At 37.8% G+C, this 16,607-nt stretch overlaps 1 protein-coding gene across 7 annotated transcripts in view; it reads left to right on the forward strand.

The window, feature by feature from the left end:
* aPKC (protein kinase C iota type) overlaps window positions 1-16,607 on the forward strand; it is a 298,184-nt gene that overhangs the window by 261,047 nt on the left and 20,530 nt on the right. For 5 of the 7 annotated variants that reach the window (XM_071668948.1, XM_071668949.1, XM_071668952.1 and 2 more), the window contains 4 exons: window positions 157-337; window positions 1,112-1,230; window positions 2,192-2,361; window positions 15,710-15,825. In XM_071668948.1, the coding sequence (XP_071525049.1) occupies window positions 157-337; window positions 1,112-1,230; window positions 2,192-2,361; window positions 15,710-15,825 (586 nt within the window). Of the gene's footprint in view, window positions 1-156; window positions 338-1,111; window positions 1,231-2,191; window positions 2,362-9,991; window positions 10,108-15,709; window positions 15,826-16,607 lie in introns of all 7 variants that reach the window. The other 2 variants (XM_071668951.1, XM_071668947.1) reach the window with 1 other exon arrangement.

Consider the following 16,607-nt stretch of genomic DNA (forward strand, 5'->3'; position numbering starts at 1 on the left):
GTCTTACCAGCTTGTTCTAATCTTTTTCTCTCTTATTAAAAATCTCTCGGAGGTAGATCTATTTATTAGATGACTGAGAAGACTACTTATATAATCTCATTTCTAACAAATAGAAATTAATTGCTAAAGTCAGAGTATTTCATATCTCCTTGACAGGTATAATCTATCGTGATCTTAAACTGGACAATGTCTTACTTGACCATGAGGGGCACATCAAACTGACAGATTACGGTATGTGTAAGGAAGGTATCCGTCCAGGCGACACTACCTCTACATTCTGCGGAACGCCAAACTATATTGCACCGGAGATTTTACAAGGTGTAGAATATAGCTTTAGGTGAGAGAAATCCTTCTGCTTCCAAGCTAATGTGGCTCTTGTAGCTTAATTTAGTACTTTCATGGTTATTATGACTTGTTTCACCAAATGGATAGCAGGATGGACAGCACATTTGACAGTTTTGTAAAAAACAGAAAACCGAGATAAATATTTATCAATTTTTTTGTATGCATGTTCAAATTGAAGTTAGAAATTATGAAAAATACAGTAGAAGACAGATTCTTAGTTTGTACATACACAGATAATACCTATGGTTCTAGAATTAGGCAGTGGTTTTATTGGTAAGAAAAAAAATGTACAGGCCATAGTGTCAAAAGATATTAATTTCCATTACTGACAATTGTGAGAATTGTTGGGGCTTATCGTGTTTATAAATTTAAAACTCTTCATTCAGTCAACCAGGATATGGTAGTTGTGTCTGTCATTAGGCTGCAAAATGCAGCTTAGTCCCAGACTTGAGTTTGAGGTAAAGCTGAATCTCAGAAACATGCAAAAGATTGACTGGGTATTGATATTGCCTATCACACTGTTCATATTTTGGGTAGACTAGATTGTTGACATTCTTTGTTACATCTAAATGCTCATTGTTAAACCTTACTTTAGTTGTAACACCTTTCAATGTCTTTCATTTGTGAACTATAATAGATGAATGTAGCCAAATTTACTATTTGTTTGAATTCAGATTTTATAAAGACAGTCTATTTGGATAGTTTATGCCATTATCGAAATTAACTATTAATTATTTGATAAAGATTTTTATTTTCTTCATAATAGTGTTGATTGGTGGGCATTAGGAGTTCTACTTTATGAGATGTTAGCCGGCAAGAGTCCTTTTGATATTGTAGGAGCATCTGATAACCCAGATTGTAACACCGAGGACTTCCTCTTCCAAGGTGAGTGATAGAATAATTGCAATAAATCAAACTTCATCTATTTTTGTTTGCAAGTCCCTTTTCTTTTGTGTGCAAAGTTTTAGCTGAGACTTAAGTTTGCAGTTTATACAGAAGTTATTGGATGATATACCATAATTGAAAAATTTCAATTCTTTTCTTCCTCATAGAGAATATAAAAAAAAGCCACAGTGTTTGCATAAAGCTGATTAGAATTAAGCAGTCCAGCATTACTAGAAAAATGGTCATTATCTTTGCCAGTGTAATTAAATTTCTTGGGTAGATTTGCTTTTAACTTGCAAATTTTTTCCTTTGCATTCTTCAAACTTTAACTCGCTAACCTACTCACTGAATTAGCACCTTACTGAGTCATTTTCATAAACTTGTTATTTTAGATGCAGATTTTATATTCTCTAAAAGATAGGTAATATAGAGATACTTTGTTGTGACAGTATATGACAAAAAGTAACTACTTCCTCTTAGCTGTATGGTACATGATCCCACTGACTCACAGGTCTAACACAGAAAAGTAGTTTTGATGAAAAGAAATTTCTAGTCCTTTTATGATAGAAATATGGGGATTAATGTCACCTTACCCGGTCTTATCTCTCTGTCCTTGATTATATTAGTAGTGTTGTGGTTGATGGCAGCATCAGTTTTTGGGGTGGAGAGAAGCAATAGATTATTTGAATTAGAATGGTAAATCTTTTAGATAGAATGGTAAATCTTGCTTGAACAAATCTCTAGGAATCATTTGTGTGGAGATTTGTGTTCAAATATTTTCCCCTGCTTTTTTAATAGATTTCTTGTTCAAGCTTGCATTACAAGGTCAAGGCTGATGGCTCTTCCAGCTTATAATAACTGTCATGATAAAAAAGAAATTTTCTAAGTCAAGTGTTTTTATGCTAGTTTCATTTAAGCCCTCTGCCAGATAGCTTTAATGTTTTTATCCTCTTATTTCCAGTGATATTGGAGCGACCAATTCGTATTCCCCGATCGTTATCTGTTAAAGCTGCCTCAATTCTTAAGGGCTTCCTCAACAAAAACCCAGTGGACCGACTAGGATGTCATCCAGAGACTGGGTTCACAGATATTATTACACACCCATTCTTCAAAACCATAATCTGGGAAATGGTCAGTAACTTACAATATTTTCAAAGGATTATAGTTATCCTAACAAGAATATTGATTTATAGTGTCTAGTGATATAATGAATTGAATGAAAGAGATGATACAATCCATGCAAAAATATGAAGACTAGATACAAATGCACAGAAAGTGTATTTGTATATAGGAGGTGGATAGATGATTTGTCAGTGAAGTGTGTATGAAAACCTTTACATGGATTTCTGTATGGAAAGTAAGAAGCGCTTTTAAGGGGACACTGCAGGGAAGTTGTACTTTATCATGTGATTATATTAAAAGATATTTCAGAATGTTTATACAAAGTTCCACATGGGCTTTAAGGCTTTTTGAGGTATGAAGAAATTTAAAGAAAAGATTGAATCAGGGCATGTGAAGCATCTGGGGTAAAGTCATGGAAAGTTCTGTGGGGCCTGGATGTGGAAAGGGAGCTGTGTTTTCGGGCATTATTGCATGACAGCTAGAGACTGAGTGTGAACAAATGGGGCCTTTTTTTGTCTTTTCCTAGTGCTACCTCGCACACATGAGGGGGAGGGGGATGTTATTCCATGTGTGGCGAGGTGGCAGTGGGAATGAATAGAGGCAGACAGTGTGAATTGTGTGCATGTTTATATATGTATGTGTCTCTTTTTTTTTTTTTTTCCAAAAGAAGGAACAGAGAATTGGGCCAGGTGAGGGTATTCCCTCAAAGGTCCAGTCCTCTGTTCTTAACGCTACCTCGCTAATGCGGGAAATGGCGAATAGTTTGAAAGAAAAAGAAAGTGTCTCTGTGTGTATATATATGTTTACATTGAGATGTATGGGTATGTATATTTGCATGTGTGGACGTGTATGTATATACATGTGTATGGGGGTGGGTTGGGCCATTTCTTTTGTCTGTTTCCTTGCGCTACCTCGCAAACGCAGGAGACAGCGACAAAGCAAAATAAATGAATAGATAAATAGATAATTAAACAGAAATACTAGGGTCATTTTCTTTGAAATGCCTACATTGTAAACTTCAGAGGTATATGTACAACGTCAGGAATGATTTTTAAGATATGTCAGTTTTCCTTACAACTTAACCATAAGTTACACTCAGTACTCTCATATATCTGTAATTTGAACAATAAGGTTTATGAACAAAGTCAGGCATGATTCCTTAATCATCCCAGAGTTTTCCCCTACAACTTAACCAGGTACACTTTGTAAATTTATATATCTGTAATTTGAACGTTCACTATTTTGCCCCATGCCTTTATGCACCTCACTATGATCCATACATACATTGAATATCCATACTAACCAATCAACAACTTACCTGCCTTTGTAAGAAAAGTAACAGCAGTCTCCTCATCCAGTCCTCCTGCCTTGCTACCTAATATTTTACACAAGGCTTTCACCACCTTTCCTCTTCTTACTAAACCACTTGCCATTATTCTCTCACTTGATGCATATCTCCACGACTAAAACACCCCACAATTGCCACCCAATCACTGAACACATTCAACAGTCCTTCAAGGTACTCACTTCATCTTTTCACCTCTTCTCTGCCATCCACTTCTTTGATGCTCCCATTTATTGTCTTGCATCCCTCTTGTTGTATGGTTGCGAGGCATTGGCTATGGAAAGAGTTGTGCGGAGGAGGGTGGATGTGCTGGAAATGAGATGTTTGAGGACAATATGTGGTGTGAGGTGGTTTGATCGAGTAAGTAATGATAGGGTAAGAGAGAGGTGAGGTAATAAAAAGAGTGTGGTTGAGAGAGCAGAGGAGAGTGTTTTGAAATGGTTTGGTCACATGGAGAGAATGAGTGAGGAAAAATTGACCAAGAGGATATATGTTTCAGAGGTGGAGGGAACGAGGAGAAGTGGGAGACCATTTTGGAGGTGGAAAGATGGAATGAAAAAGATTTTGGGTGATCGGGGCCTGAACATGCAGGAGGGTGAAAGGCATGCAAGGAATAGAATGATTTGGAACGATGTGGTATACCAGGGTTGACGTGCTGTCAATGGATTGAACTAGGGCATGTGAAGCGTCTTGGGTAAACCATGGTAGGTTCTGTGGGGCCTGGATGTGGAAAGGGAGCTATAGTTTTGGGGCATTATTACATGACAGCTAGAGACTGAATGTGAACGAATGTGGCCTTTGTTGTCCTTTCCTAGCGCTACCTCGCACACATGAGGGGGGAGGAGGCTGTTATTTCATGTGTGGCGAGGTGGCAGTGGGAATGAATAAAGGCAGACTATGAATTATGTATATTTATTTATTTATTTTGCTTTGTCGCTGTCTCCCGCGTTAGCGAGGTAGTGCAAGGAAACAGACGAAAGAAATGGCCCAACCCACCCCCAAAAACATGTATATACATACACGTCCACACACGCAAATATACATACCTATACATCTCAATGTACACATATATATACACACACAGACATATACATATATACACATGTACATAATTCATACTGTCTGCCTTTATTTATTCCCATCGCCACCCCGCCACACATGGAATAACAACCCCCTCTCCCCTCATGTGTGCGAGGTAGCGTTAGGAAAAGACAACAAAGGCCCCATTCGTTCACACAGTCTCTAGCTGTCATGTAATAATGCACCGAAACCACAGCTCCCTTTCCACATCCAGACCCCACAGAACTTTCCATGGTTTACCCCAAACGCTTCACATGTCCTGGTTCAATCCATTGACAGCACATCGGCCCCGGTATACCACATCATTCCAATTCACTCTATTCCTTGCACGCCTTTCACCCTCGTGCATGTTCAGGCCCCGATCACTCAAAATCTTTTTCACTCCATCTTTCCACCTCCGATTTGGTCTCCCACTTCTCGTTCCCTCCACCTCTGACACATATATCCTCTTGGTCAATCTTTCCTCACTCATTCTCTCCATGTGACCAAACCATTTCAAAACACCCTCTTCTGCTCTCTCAACCACACTCTTTTTATTTCCACACATCTCTCTTACCCTTACATTACTTACTCAATCAAACCACCTCACACCACATATTGTACATGTGTATATATGTATATGTCTGTGTGTGTATATATATATGTATACATTGAGATGTTTAGGTATGTATATTTGCGTGTGTGGATGTGTATGTATATTCATGTGTATGTGGGTGGGTTGGACCATTCTTTCGTCTGTTTCCTTGCGCTACCTCTCTAACGCGGGAGACAGCGACGAAGCAAAATAGATAAATAAATATCAGTACAAAACAATTTATTATTCTCCCTAAAGTTTGCTGATACTCTCTCAACTCAGTTCTTATTTGCCCCCTTTTTCATACTTTGCACCTTTTTCTTGAACTCCTACTTCTTTCTCTTGTACATCACCCAATCCTTCTCACTCCTTCCCAGTGATTAATGCCTGTAAACTTCTATTTTCTTTTTTCCCAGCAACTTATCTTTCTCATCCCATCACTCATACATTTCTTCACATGTCCACCTCCCACCCTCTGCATACCATATGCTTCTCTTGCCATGTGAGCAGAGCTTCTTTAAATACAGTACCTTTCATTCTGTCCTCAATCCCTTAACTACATTCACTTTCACCTTTTGCCATTCTGCACTTGGTCTCTCCAGATATCTCCTCACACAAACCTCTTAATGCCTCTTCATTCTTCAAGAAAGCAGATTGTGGCTTAACTTTAATCACAATCAAGGCATTAATAAACTAAATGGATCGTGACTTTTGATAGATTGCCAGAAAAACATTATTTGAAAATATAAAGCATCACTGGACTTTAAACAGTCTGTGATATAAGGATATTGACAGCTAGAAGATGGATGTGAGTGAATGAGGCCTTTCATTGTTTCTCTGAACTGGGAGTGTCAGTGTATCATTTGGTGAATTAACGTCTGGGAATGACATGGTATCATCTGGTGTGCTACCTTGCTGATGTGGGAAGTGGTAGACAAATTTCAAAAAAATATTGTGGAGTTAAAAGTTCTTTTCAGTCATACTTTTGTTTTAGGGATCTTGAGTTGCAACTGTTTCTAGATCCATTCCGTAGCCCTCTCAGCCCAGTCATTTCAAAGCTGAATTAAGCAGAATGCAAATGCTAAGTTTGCTAACATCATGTTCCTTGATTATGAAAAGAACAGGCACATCATGGACCAAAGAATTGATCAAGACCACTAAAAGTTAATGCAAGTAGAATTACTTGATCAATTCCATGTGAAGTGTAACACTCATTTGACTTCTTTATGTGATGACTGCATTCAGGGATAGCATCTTTTTCCTGATTGATGAGTGTGCACATTATGCACCTTTGTCCTTCAAATCCTTAACATTCCAAGTATTCATCTTTAAGACTTATGATTTGCGGAATTACCAAATGATGTGTTTTTTTTTTTTTTTTTTTTTTTTTTTTTTTTTTTTTGTTAAACAGGAGGCAAATTTCTTGTGACCTCAGTGATCCAGGGAGGCCTTATTAGATATAAATCCTACTGGACCTTTAAAATTAGCAAAAGTTTCTGCTGATTAACTTGAAACAGGTGCCATCAGTAAGTCAGTCAGAGAATGGCATCTGTTGACTCCTTCCCTGGTTTCAGAAGAGGCTATGTTGTCTAGTATTTAAGATGCCCAGTTCTGTCTCCAACAAAGAAGCCAGTTCATTGATATGCCAAATACTTAGAGCTCTTTAGTCTTCCACTTTTATTAGATCTACTGTCTATTTGTTCTATCTATATCTCATCTTGCCACTCTTCTATCTATCTGTCTATATCTCTGACACTTTTTCCCAACTGGAACTCCCTAAAGGGGGTGGCCATGGCAATAGAGTCTCCATAACTAGTGAACTCCAGTGCCACTTTATTACCTTTAGCACCTCACCCTCAACAAGCCACAGATACACCTTGAAACTAAATTTAGGTAGGATTTCCCCGCTCAGTCAGAACTTGGTAATGTTTATTTCCTATAAGACTAAGGAATTTCCTGTTTCTCCTTCTGAAACTACTCACAACTTTCCTACCTCATTTGATGGGTTCATGATTCCACAATGCATTGAAGTGAACATACTTGGTAAGATTGTTATGTTTAATCTACCTTAGAAGCCTTACACTGCATAGATAACTTAGTCCAACTCTTAAAAGAGTCTTTTTCAGATGCAAAGAATCTTCTCCAAACAATTTCTTTGAATGTGCAGAAGATTTTTCTGTCCTTGAATGGAGTGCTTCTTTGACTCCTAGAATAGTTTGGACTCAATGTACTTAAATGACAGAGTTGAGTGTAAAGCTGTTCAGCTCATTGATTTTCCCAGTCATACTTCAGGATTTGCCCATTTTTATAATGCTCTACCCTGCTATTCTTTTCCTTGTCTTCAACAATCAGATATTACCCCCATTTTTTACTTTAAGGGGTGAATGCACGTATACCTATGCCTTTGACAATTCATGGGTAGGTAAATGTGGTTTCTGTTTCTTTCCCTTTATCACTACGCTGAAGAATGCTTTTTCATGTTTTCTAATGCCTTTGACCTTCCTCCTTTTCAAAGATAATTTTCCACCCTCTCAAAAACTCATTGATTTTTAATCTTTTTTCCTTTGCTCTTTATTTCTGTTGGTCTTCTTTGTCATTCATTCCCTGGCATCATTGAGAACTTTTGTCCATGATGAGCCTTTTACATTTAAAAAGGCATGCTCTCAAGGAAACCAGAGCATGGTTTTTACATGGTAGCCAATCCACACTTAAATCTTTTTGTAGCTTTAAGCACATCATAAAACCTATGGGTGTCTGATGCACAGAAACAATTGCAAAAACTATGAGCATAATTTGTGAGCTTTATGTATATGAATGATATGCCACCTTGATCAGGACTCGAATCAGGGCCAACTTTGTTGGAGATGAGGATTCTACTAACTAGACTTGCATGGTCGAAGTGTCTTCATAACTTGGAGCTGCTGCCATATGATGGATCTGATTCAGTGACCCACCCAAATCCTCTAAAGTTTTGCCAAAGTTTGTGGTGCCATAGGTGTTTAAAGGTATGGTGTTAGGGTGACTTGTTTGTGCATTTCTAGGAAAATACATGAGTTCAGTGAGTTACAGAGAATACTTGTAAAGGTTTCAGTAATCTCATAGATGAGCTTTATGTGAGTTATCTTGGTTCATGCATTAGGCAGGGATGTTTGCTTCACTGGTTAACTTTCTTGTGACTTCATGATACATCAGCCCTCTGTTGGTTTCGGGATGATGGTTGACTAGGTAAACTTGATGGTAATTGCTCGTACAGCAGAACACAGCATCTTATGATTGTAAATAGATCAGCCTTGTCCTGAAATTTTCTTCCTATTCTTCTTCCTCATGATTTGATTGTTCTTGGCAAATCAGCATAAAGTGGTTTCATTATTTTGAAAGAAGTCAGTCTCCAGTATTTGGATTGGTCCTCTCCTGACATTATTACAGGTCTAGACATCCTTGATTTTATCTGGCCAAACTGCTGGGGTATTTGGTAATAAATTTGAAGTATTACTATCCGTTGATGTGATGATGCACAAAGCACAGATCAACATGAAGAGATGCCTTTAGCTGAAATCTGATGTGTCCCAGATGAATCTGATGGTGATGCACCTTTTGTAGAAGAAACACTAGCTAATGTAGAGATGCTGTGACTCTCTCTTGCTTGTGGTTTTCATGAAAACTGATGTTAATTTTCCAATCGTTTCACCTTCTCTTGTGATAATTTCTGTTTTATAGCCTCAGTTAGGTAGTCCTACTTCATATTGTATATTACATCTCAACTAAATATGTCACAGTATACAAGTTTCATTGTGGGCTCTTATTACTCAGAGCAGTGTGTATACAATGATGGTCCTATCAATGGACAAATGCCAACTAGCAACCACTAAGTGCCACATCATTGCGCATTCGAACTACTACATGCCCAAATTCTGACAGACTGGGAAGGATGGTAAATTTCAAATGTCTGTGTTAATTTGCAAAACTCTCATCTTATAGTGGTGCACATTAATTTTATTGGGCTTGGCTCACTGCATGAGAATAAAGAAATCATAATGTATTAATGGGCTTGGCTCAGTGCATGACAATAAAGAAATTGTAATGTAAAAATGGAAAGGGTCTTGGGGGCCTCACACTGTCTTGGGGCCACCTCCAGCTGCAATGGTTTCAGGCCCTGAACACAGCCACTGGGTGAGAGGAATGTTACAAGTATAAGTGGATACTGAATGCTAGCAGTCTTTGATTGGCTTAGCCTTCTGACATTTTGCATATTAATTGATGAAATAGCTTTTTATTTTCAAGGCTGATTGGTTTCCAATATGTATAATTAGTTATTGTTAGACCTCTGGGGATGTTAACGCACATGGCACAACACAATAAGCCTTTTTTTCCTCAAAGCCGCTTTAGGGTTGTATAAAGATTTTTGTTCATCGCTGCATTGAACAAATTTCTTTGGTCAGAATCATGTTTTCTTTATTTTTTTCAGATGGAGTTTGAATCATATGAAGCTTTCATCCTCTTACATTTCACTTGATTTGAAGTAGCCTCATGCATTTTCAGGATGTATTTTTGCTGAATCTAAGCTAGGAACATCATTTCCTAGTGCTCTTAATTTCTGCTTTTCACAAGTTGTTCTCAAGTAGTGGAATGATTATTTTCAGCTGGAAAAGAAACAGATCCCTCCACCTTACAAGCCACGTGTAGATGGAGAAAGAGACCTTGAAAACTTTGATCCTCAGTTTACAGCTGAGCCTGTACAGTTTACACCAGATGATCAGTAAGTCTAACAACAACCTCTTTACATCCCCATTCCCACCCACAACACCCTGGGTTGTGCTGATGGTCAGGCTGGCTGGACAAAGAGTGTAAGAGGAAATGGAAGTGATTGTGTGTTGTTTTGTAAACTGTGGTGCTATCCAGTAGTTCCTATTGAAAAAGTATGGAGCCCAATTGGGGCTGCTTTAACTTCATGTGCCATATGGAAAACAGATCACTGTATATACAGTGAAAGTTAATGCTATTCTCCTAAACAATTGTGCTGGGTTCCATACTTTCGTAAATTTTTTCTACCCACTTTGAGTACTGAATTTAACCACAGCTGTAGTCTTGCAGATGATGACCTAACCTGCCTGCCTTGGTTTATTGTGGCCATGCTAAGATACTCATACTTGCAGTGCTTAAGAATATAAATACTGTATTGAATATTTTGGTGAATATAAACCTGCTTACTGTCTATGGTTAATTCATACTGCAACCATTCATATGTTGTAAAAAATAATCAGATAACATGCTGATGTCCATGATTAAGTGATTCCTTTTAGTATCTGACGTTTATGTGGAATTCATAAGGATTAGAATTTTTGTACAGTTTGACTAGTAAGGTGTTTTATTATGACACTAATGATTTGAGGAAAAATAATGCGGAAGTTTATTTTCTTATATTTATAAATGATAGTGGTGCAGTCACTTGAATAGAATTGAGATCCGAAGTGCTATAATTTTCTTCACAATTATCCCATTCACTGTTTTTGTTGGTTGTATTCAGTAGTCAATTTTTGGTCTCGCACATTAGCACTAGCTATATGTGGCACCAGATTCCTGCATTTTTTCTTGAAAACTTGGCAGTCCATATTGGTACTTATTTTCCTCTCAGTAGGTGCTGCCATTGCTTAGGGATAACTTGAACTGCACCCAGGTAGGATTTGTCATTGGAATGCTTCCTTCTTTCACCATGCATTGTAGAGTGTGAGGTGTGGTATGAAATATGAAGAAATTGAGGAATTGTTTAGAGAGCATGGCTCTAATGATGATTAAAAACACCTTTGTCTCCTTAGACAAGGGTAGTGATCATAATTGAGATGCCTACCAACCCCTTTTCATCAAGCAAAAATGATGGTTTTAGTAAATGATAAAAAGTGTTCAGATTCCTGTACTGGTTGCAGCCTCACATACTATTTTGGGCCCTTTATTGTGCAGCAGTACGTTGCTAGCATGGAACAAGAAAGAAATGTTGAGAAGGAAAGTGTCATGTGCAAAAAGATTATTGCTGAAAATGAAAAGAAGGGAAGCAGAAGTTACGACTTTGTCAGACTACAAAGAATTTGAGAATTTTTGTGGATAACCCCAGGCTAGCCCTGAGGTGATACCACCCTCCTTGGGATTTTCAGTTACCAGCTGTGGTGCAACCAGCCTCCATAATGAGGGCAGTATATATATCTATATATATATATATATATATATATATATATATATATATATATATATATATATATATATATATATATATATTATCCCTGGGGATAGGGGATTAAGAATACTTCCCACGTATTCCCTGCGTGTCGTAGAAGGCGACTAAAAGGGGAGGGAGCGGGGGGCTGGAAATCCTCCCCCTCTCGTTTTTTTTTTTTTAATTTTCCAAAAGAAGGAACAGAGGGGGCCAGGTGAAGATATTCCAAAAAAGGCCCAGTCCTCTGTTCTTAACCCTACCTCGCTAACGCGGGAAATGGCGAATAGTTTAAAAGAAAAGAAAGAATATATATATATATCACACGTCCACACACGCAAATATACATACCTACACAGCTTTCCATGGTTTACCCCAGACGCTTCACATGCCTTGATTCAATCCACTGACAGCACGTCAACCCCTGTATACCACATCGCTCCAATTCACTCTATTCCTTGCCCTCCTTTCACCCTCCTGCATGTTCAGGCCCCGATCACACAAAATCTTTTTCACTCCATCTTTCCACCTCCAATTTGGTCTCCCTCTTCTCCTCGTTCCCTCCACCTCCGACACATATATCCTCTTGGTCAATCTTTCCTCACTCATTCTCTCCATGTGCCCAAACCATTTCAAAACACCCTCTTCTGCTCTCTCAACCACGCTCTTTTTATTTCCACACATCTCTCTTACCCTTACGTTACTTACTCGATCAAACCACCTCACACCACACACTTTCCTCAAACATCTCATTTCCAGCACATCCATCCTCCTGCGCACATCTCTATCCATAGCCCACGCCTCGCAACCATACAACATTGTATATATATATATATCTGGGTTTTTTTTTTTTTTATTTTCCAAAAGAAGGAACAGAGAAGGGGGCCAGGTGAGGATATTCCCTCAAAGGCCCAGTCCTCTGTTCTTAACGCTACCTCGCTATCGCGGGAAATGGCGAATAGTATGAAAAAAAAAAAATCTCATATCTGTTCCCAACTGGAACTCCCTCATAGGGGTGGTCATGGCAACATAGTCTCTATAACTAGTGAACTACAGTGCTGCTTCATAGCTTTTAGTACCTCTCCTGTAACAGGCCACTGGCAGAGGACAAATCTAGCACAGTTTTATTATATTGTTCATCACTATCTCTCTCTCTAACACCAATTTTGATTGAGGAGCAGAGTTTGAGGCGTGTCATTATGAAGCAAGTATTACTAGATTGGCATGCAAACAAATTCAGTATTTTGTATTGTTTCATGTGTTATACATCTTTTTGCTTCATAATAATGATGTGTGTAAGAGACTTCTTATTTGTTGTATTTGATATTATAGAATAATCATGTACAAACAAATGCTTGTAGAAGAATACAGTGTAAGACCAACAACAGCTAATTGATAAAGATTAAAACCACCAGTAGCATGCATCTCGGCGACCTTGTTTCATAATTTTGAAATAGATGTATGGTACTTCCTCTTTGATGTTTACAGTGTTCTAGAGTAATCATTTATGAACAAATGCATACAGAAATTAATGATGTAAGACTAAAATTTATGTCACACGATGATAGCTATTGTAAATATATAAGCACAGACTGGGTACTGATTGTGAGGTTGTGTTCTATATGGTGGCTGTCACTATCCCCAAGGCTGGCATCACATGACTCATGTACACACACAAAGCTGACTCTTTATTTCATTCACACACACTTACTAAATGTACAATTTTATTGTAAGCTGAAGCCTTGCTGTTTACCTGGTAATGTCCATAGGAGAGTGGTGAATGAGTGTGGTGGCTTGTATGGAATGACTGACAAGGAGGTGCAATGTAGTTTCAGGAGTGGCATAATTTTTGGTCTTACATCATCACTTTCTATATGCATTTATTTATAAAGGATTACTCTATAACACTGTAAACATCAAAGAGGAAGTACTGTATATCAACTTCAAAATTATGAAACAAGTTTAGCGAGATGCATGATACTGGTGGTTTTAATCTTTTATCACTTATCTGTCGTTGGTCTTGCAATGTAGTTTTCTACAAGCATTTGTTTGTACATGATCATTGTATAATATGGAATACAACAAATAAGAAGTTTCTTACCAACATCATTATTATGAAGCAAAAAGATGTATAATACGTGGAACAATATGAAATACTGAATTTGTTTGCTGCCCAATCCAGTAATACTTGTTTCATAATGACATGCCTTGAACTTTGCTGCTTAATCAGAAATTTTTACTGAAATTTTTTGAGTCACGGAAACTCTTACATGCCTCTACATAATTATATTGTACATGAAGGCAGGTTCATGTTAGTTTGTGGTACGCTGTTCATACCTCTCAGCCCTCTTACGTCTGCTCCTTAAAGTTATAAGAATAATTCACAGTACATCAAAGTATTTACCTAATTTGTTGGTTGTCTTTTTTATGCACACTATTTCCTCTTTACCATCAAAATCCTCTCATAAATCCTTTTGCCATAAGTAAGTTGCACTGTACCCCAAATTTTCTTTAGAATGATGGTAGTATTCATGTTAATTGTTACTGAGACTTTTTTATCTCATTGTAAAACATGTTTCACTTGTAAAGCATTCTTCTATTATATTTTTCATTTTTCAGTGTGACCGACATGGCACAGGCAAAACCTGATCTGTTCGTGCGAATGATTCATGATTGATTTGTAAAGGTGTACACACTATTTTTGAGATGCTTGGTACCCAGTCAGACCAAACATTGAAATGTAAAGATTTTCTGGAGGCAGTCCTTGTATATCTAGGTCTGTGGTTACTGTAATATAAGATATTTACTTCTTTGATCCATGCCTGCAAAGGTTTCCAGACTCAGACTGCTTGTGGTTATACCACGAGTGAAAAGTCACCTTCTGTGGAGTTGTATCATTGTATTACAATCTTGTTGAAAAACCTTTGACTTAAGACGAGTCTGTTCTTACCTTGCTACTGATTGTGGCACAGCCTTAAAGCTGCAGGAACCCCTGGAGAAGGTGTTCGGGGGTCATGAAATAGTAATGACAATAATGATGATAAATCCATATCATTGTAACATCTTTTTCTTTCAAACTATTTGCCATTTCCCGCATTAGCAAGGTAGCGTTAAGAACAGAGGACTGGGCCTCTGAGGGAATATCCTCACCTGGCCTGCTTCTCTGTTCCTTCTCTTGGAAAGTTAAAGAAAAAAAAAAAAACACAAGAGGGGAGGATTTCCAGCCCCCCGCTCCCTCCCCTTTTAGTCGCCTTCTACAACACGCAGGGAATACGTGGGAAGTATTCTTTCTCCCCTATCCCCAGGGATAAAAGGATAAAATGCATTATACTGTACTTTAAAATCAGGCCAGTATTGAAATGAAAGTCATACAAATTTTGTTAGAAATCGATTTGTAAGGCACTTCGAAATATACTCTTAACATAAGCTATGAACAATTACCATTACCATTTAAGAAAGCTACAACTTTTATATGTTTTCTCACTCTCTCCTTTAAAAATGAGTATTATTGAAACTACTAGCAACTGAATGCTGCATACTGTTTCCAGCAGTTTTCATCCTTTTTTACATTTATATTCAAAATGATTTTGTGGAATGGAACCAGTGCTTAAAAGTTTCAGAATAATCATGGATGCCAGTAAATTTGGATGCCAGGGAACCAATGCCAAGGACCTAACCCTGTACTTACATTCCAGTGGCACTTACTTGTAGCTGTTGTAGCAGCCCCTGTTTGTTTACTGCTGTTTTGATGAAAGTTCTTTTGATGTATTTGCTAGCACAAGTGTTTGCTGTCATAATTTGGCTTTATTACAGACATGCAGGGGTGTATGCAGTAGAATTAGTTTTCCACTAATTTATTTCAGATTTTTTTTATTGCAAAGCAGCTCTTTCATTTTCTGTACTAGACGGTGATAGACTGGCTTAAGATTTATCTGGCTTCAAGCTTCTTTTGCGTGCACTTTCATTCTAGGAGATCTGTGGTATAGTACTTACTGAGACAGCTTGATGTACTATATAGTATTCAGCAGTGCCGTAGCTGTACCTAGTTAGTACTGCATTATTGTAATTTTTTCAAAATTTGTATGTGTACATATTCCTGTGGAGGAGTGAGTGTAAGAATTAGTGGTTGTGTATGTTTGCTTTGTTGTTGTTGCAGCTGGAGCAGCGACAGGTACCCCCGCCATATCGCCCCAGGCTAGAATCTGACCGTGATCTGGCTAACTTCCCACCAGAATTTACAGATGAACCTATTCAGCTAACCCCTGATGATGCGTAAGTACTTCTCTCATTAGTGTTGGTGTCAGGAAAAGAGTGCCTCATATTTAAAGTTTATTGATAATTTATTAACCTGCAGCATGTTTTAACAGTGCTACTACCACATATTCAGATAATGTAATTCATATTTCATAGTGGTGCTATTCATCTATAGGTATAACATGATAAAGACAGTTTGTAGTGATATTTGAATTATTTCAAGAAAGAATTCTTTGTGGGACAAGCATTTGTTTTCAAATGAGATGAGTGCAGAAAGTAATACACTGTAACATCTTAAGTCTGGCAACCTTGGAGCCAAATAGTTGCTGCATATCTGAATTTTCTGGATTTGGGGTACCTGAAGTTCAAAAAGGACCTAAAAGCAGATAAAAAGGAATTAGTGTCTAACCTATCTTGGAAAGCTCATGTTAAACAAATTGCAAAATCTTTCCCGTAAGAGGCAGGTAGTCCTTTTCTTTTGCCATAATTCTTTTGAACAGTTAATTGATTCAGTGATGATAATCTCAGGACCAGTTTCTATGAAAATGTCCTGGTGTTACCAAGGACTTCTTTCTAAGGGCAGAAATAGATTTAAGATACAAAATATCAAAGGTGAAAGCCAGGCCTTTTCGTGATGTTTCAGTGGTGAATAGCGGTTCTCTCACACATGGCAGAAAATTGGCAAAATATGAAATATTAAAGAAATTGTCATGAGTCATTTAAGCAACCACAGCCATTTAAAACCAATGCTCCATAGAAATATCTTTGTGCAGTTCAGTGGCATTTACATTTGTTTGCCA

The sequence above is a fragment of the Panulirus ornatus genome, chromosome 13 (genome assembly GCF_036320965.1).
Source record: "Panulirus ornatus isolate Po-2019 chromosome 13, ASM3632096v1, whole genome shotgun sequence".
Classification (NCBI taxonomy): domain Eukaryota; kingdom Metazoa; phylum Arthropoda; class Malacostraca; order Decapoda; family Palinuridae; genus Panulirus; species Panulirus ornatus.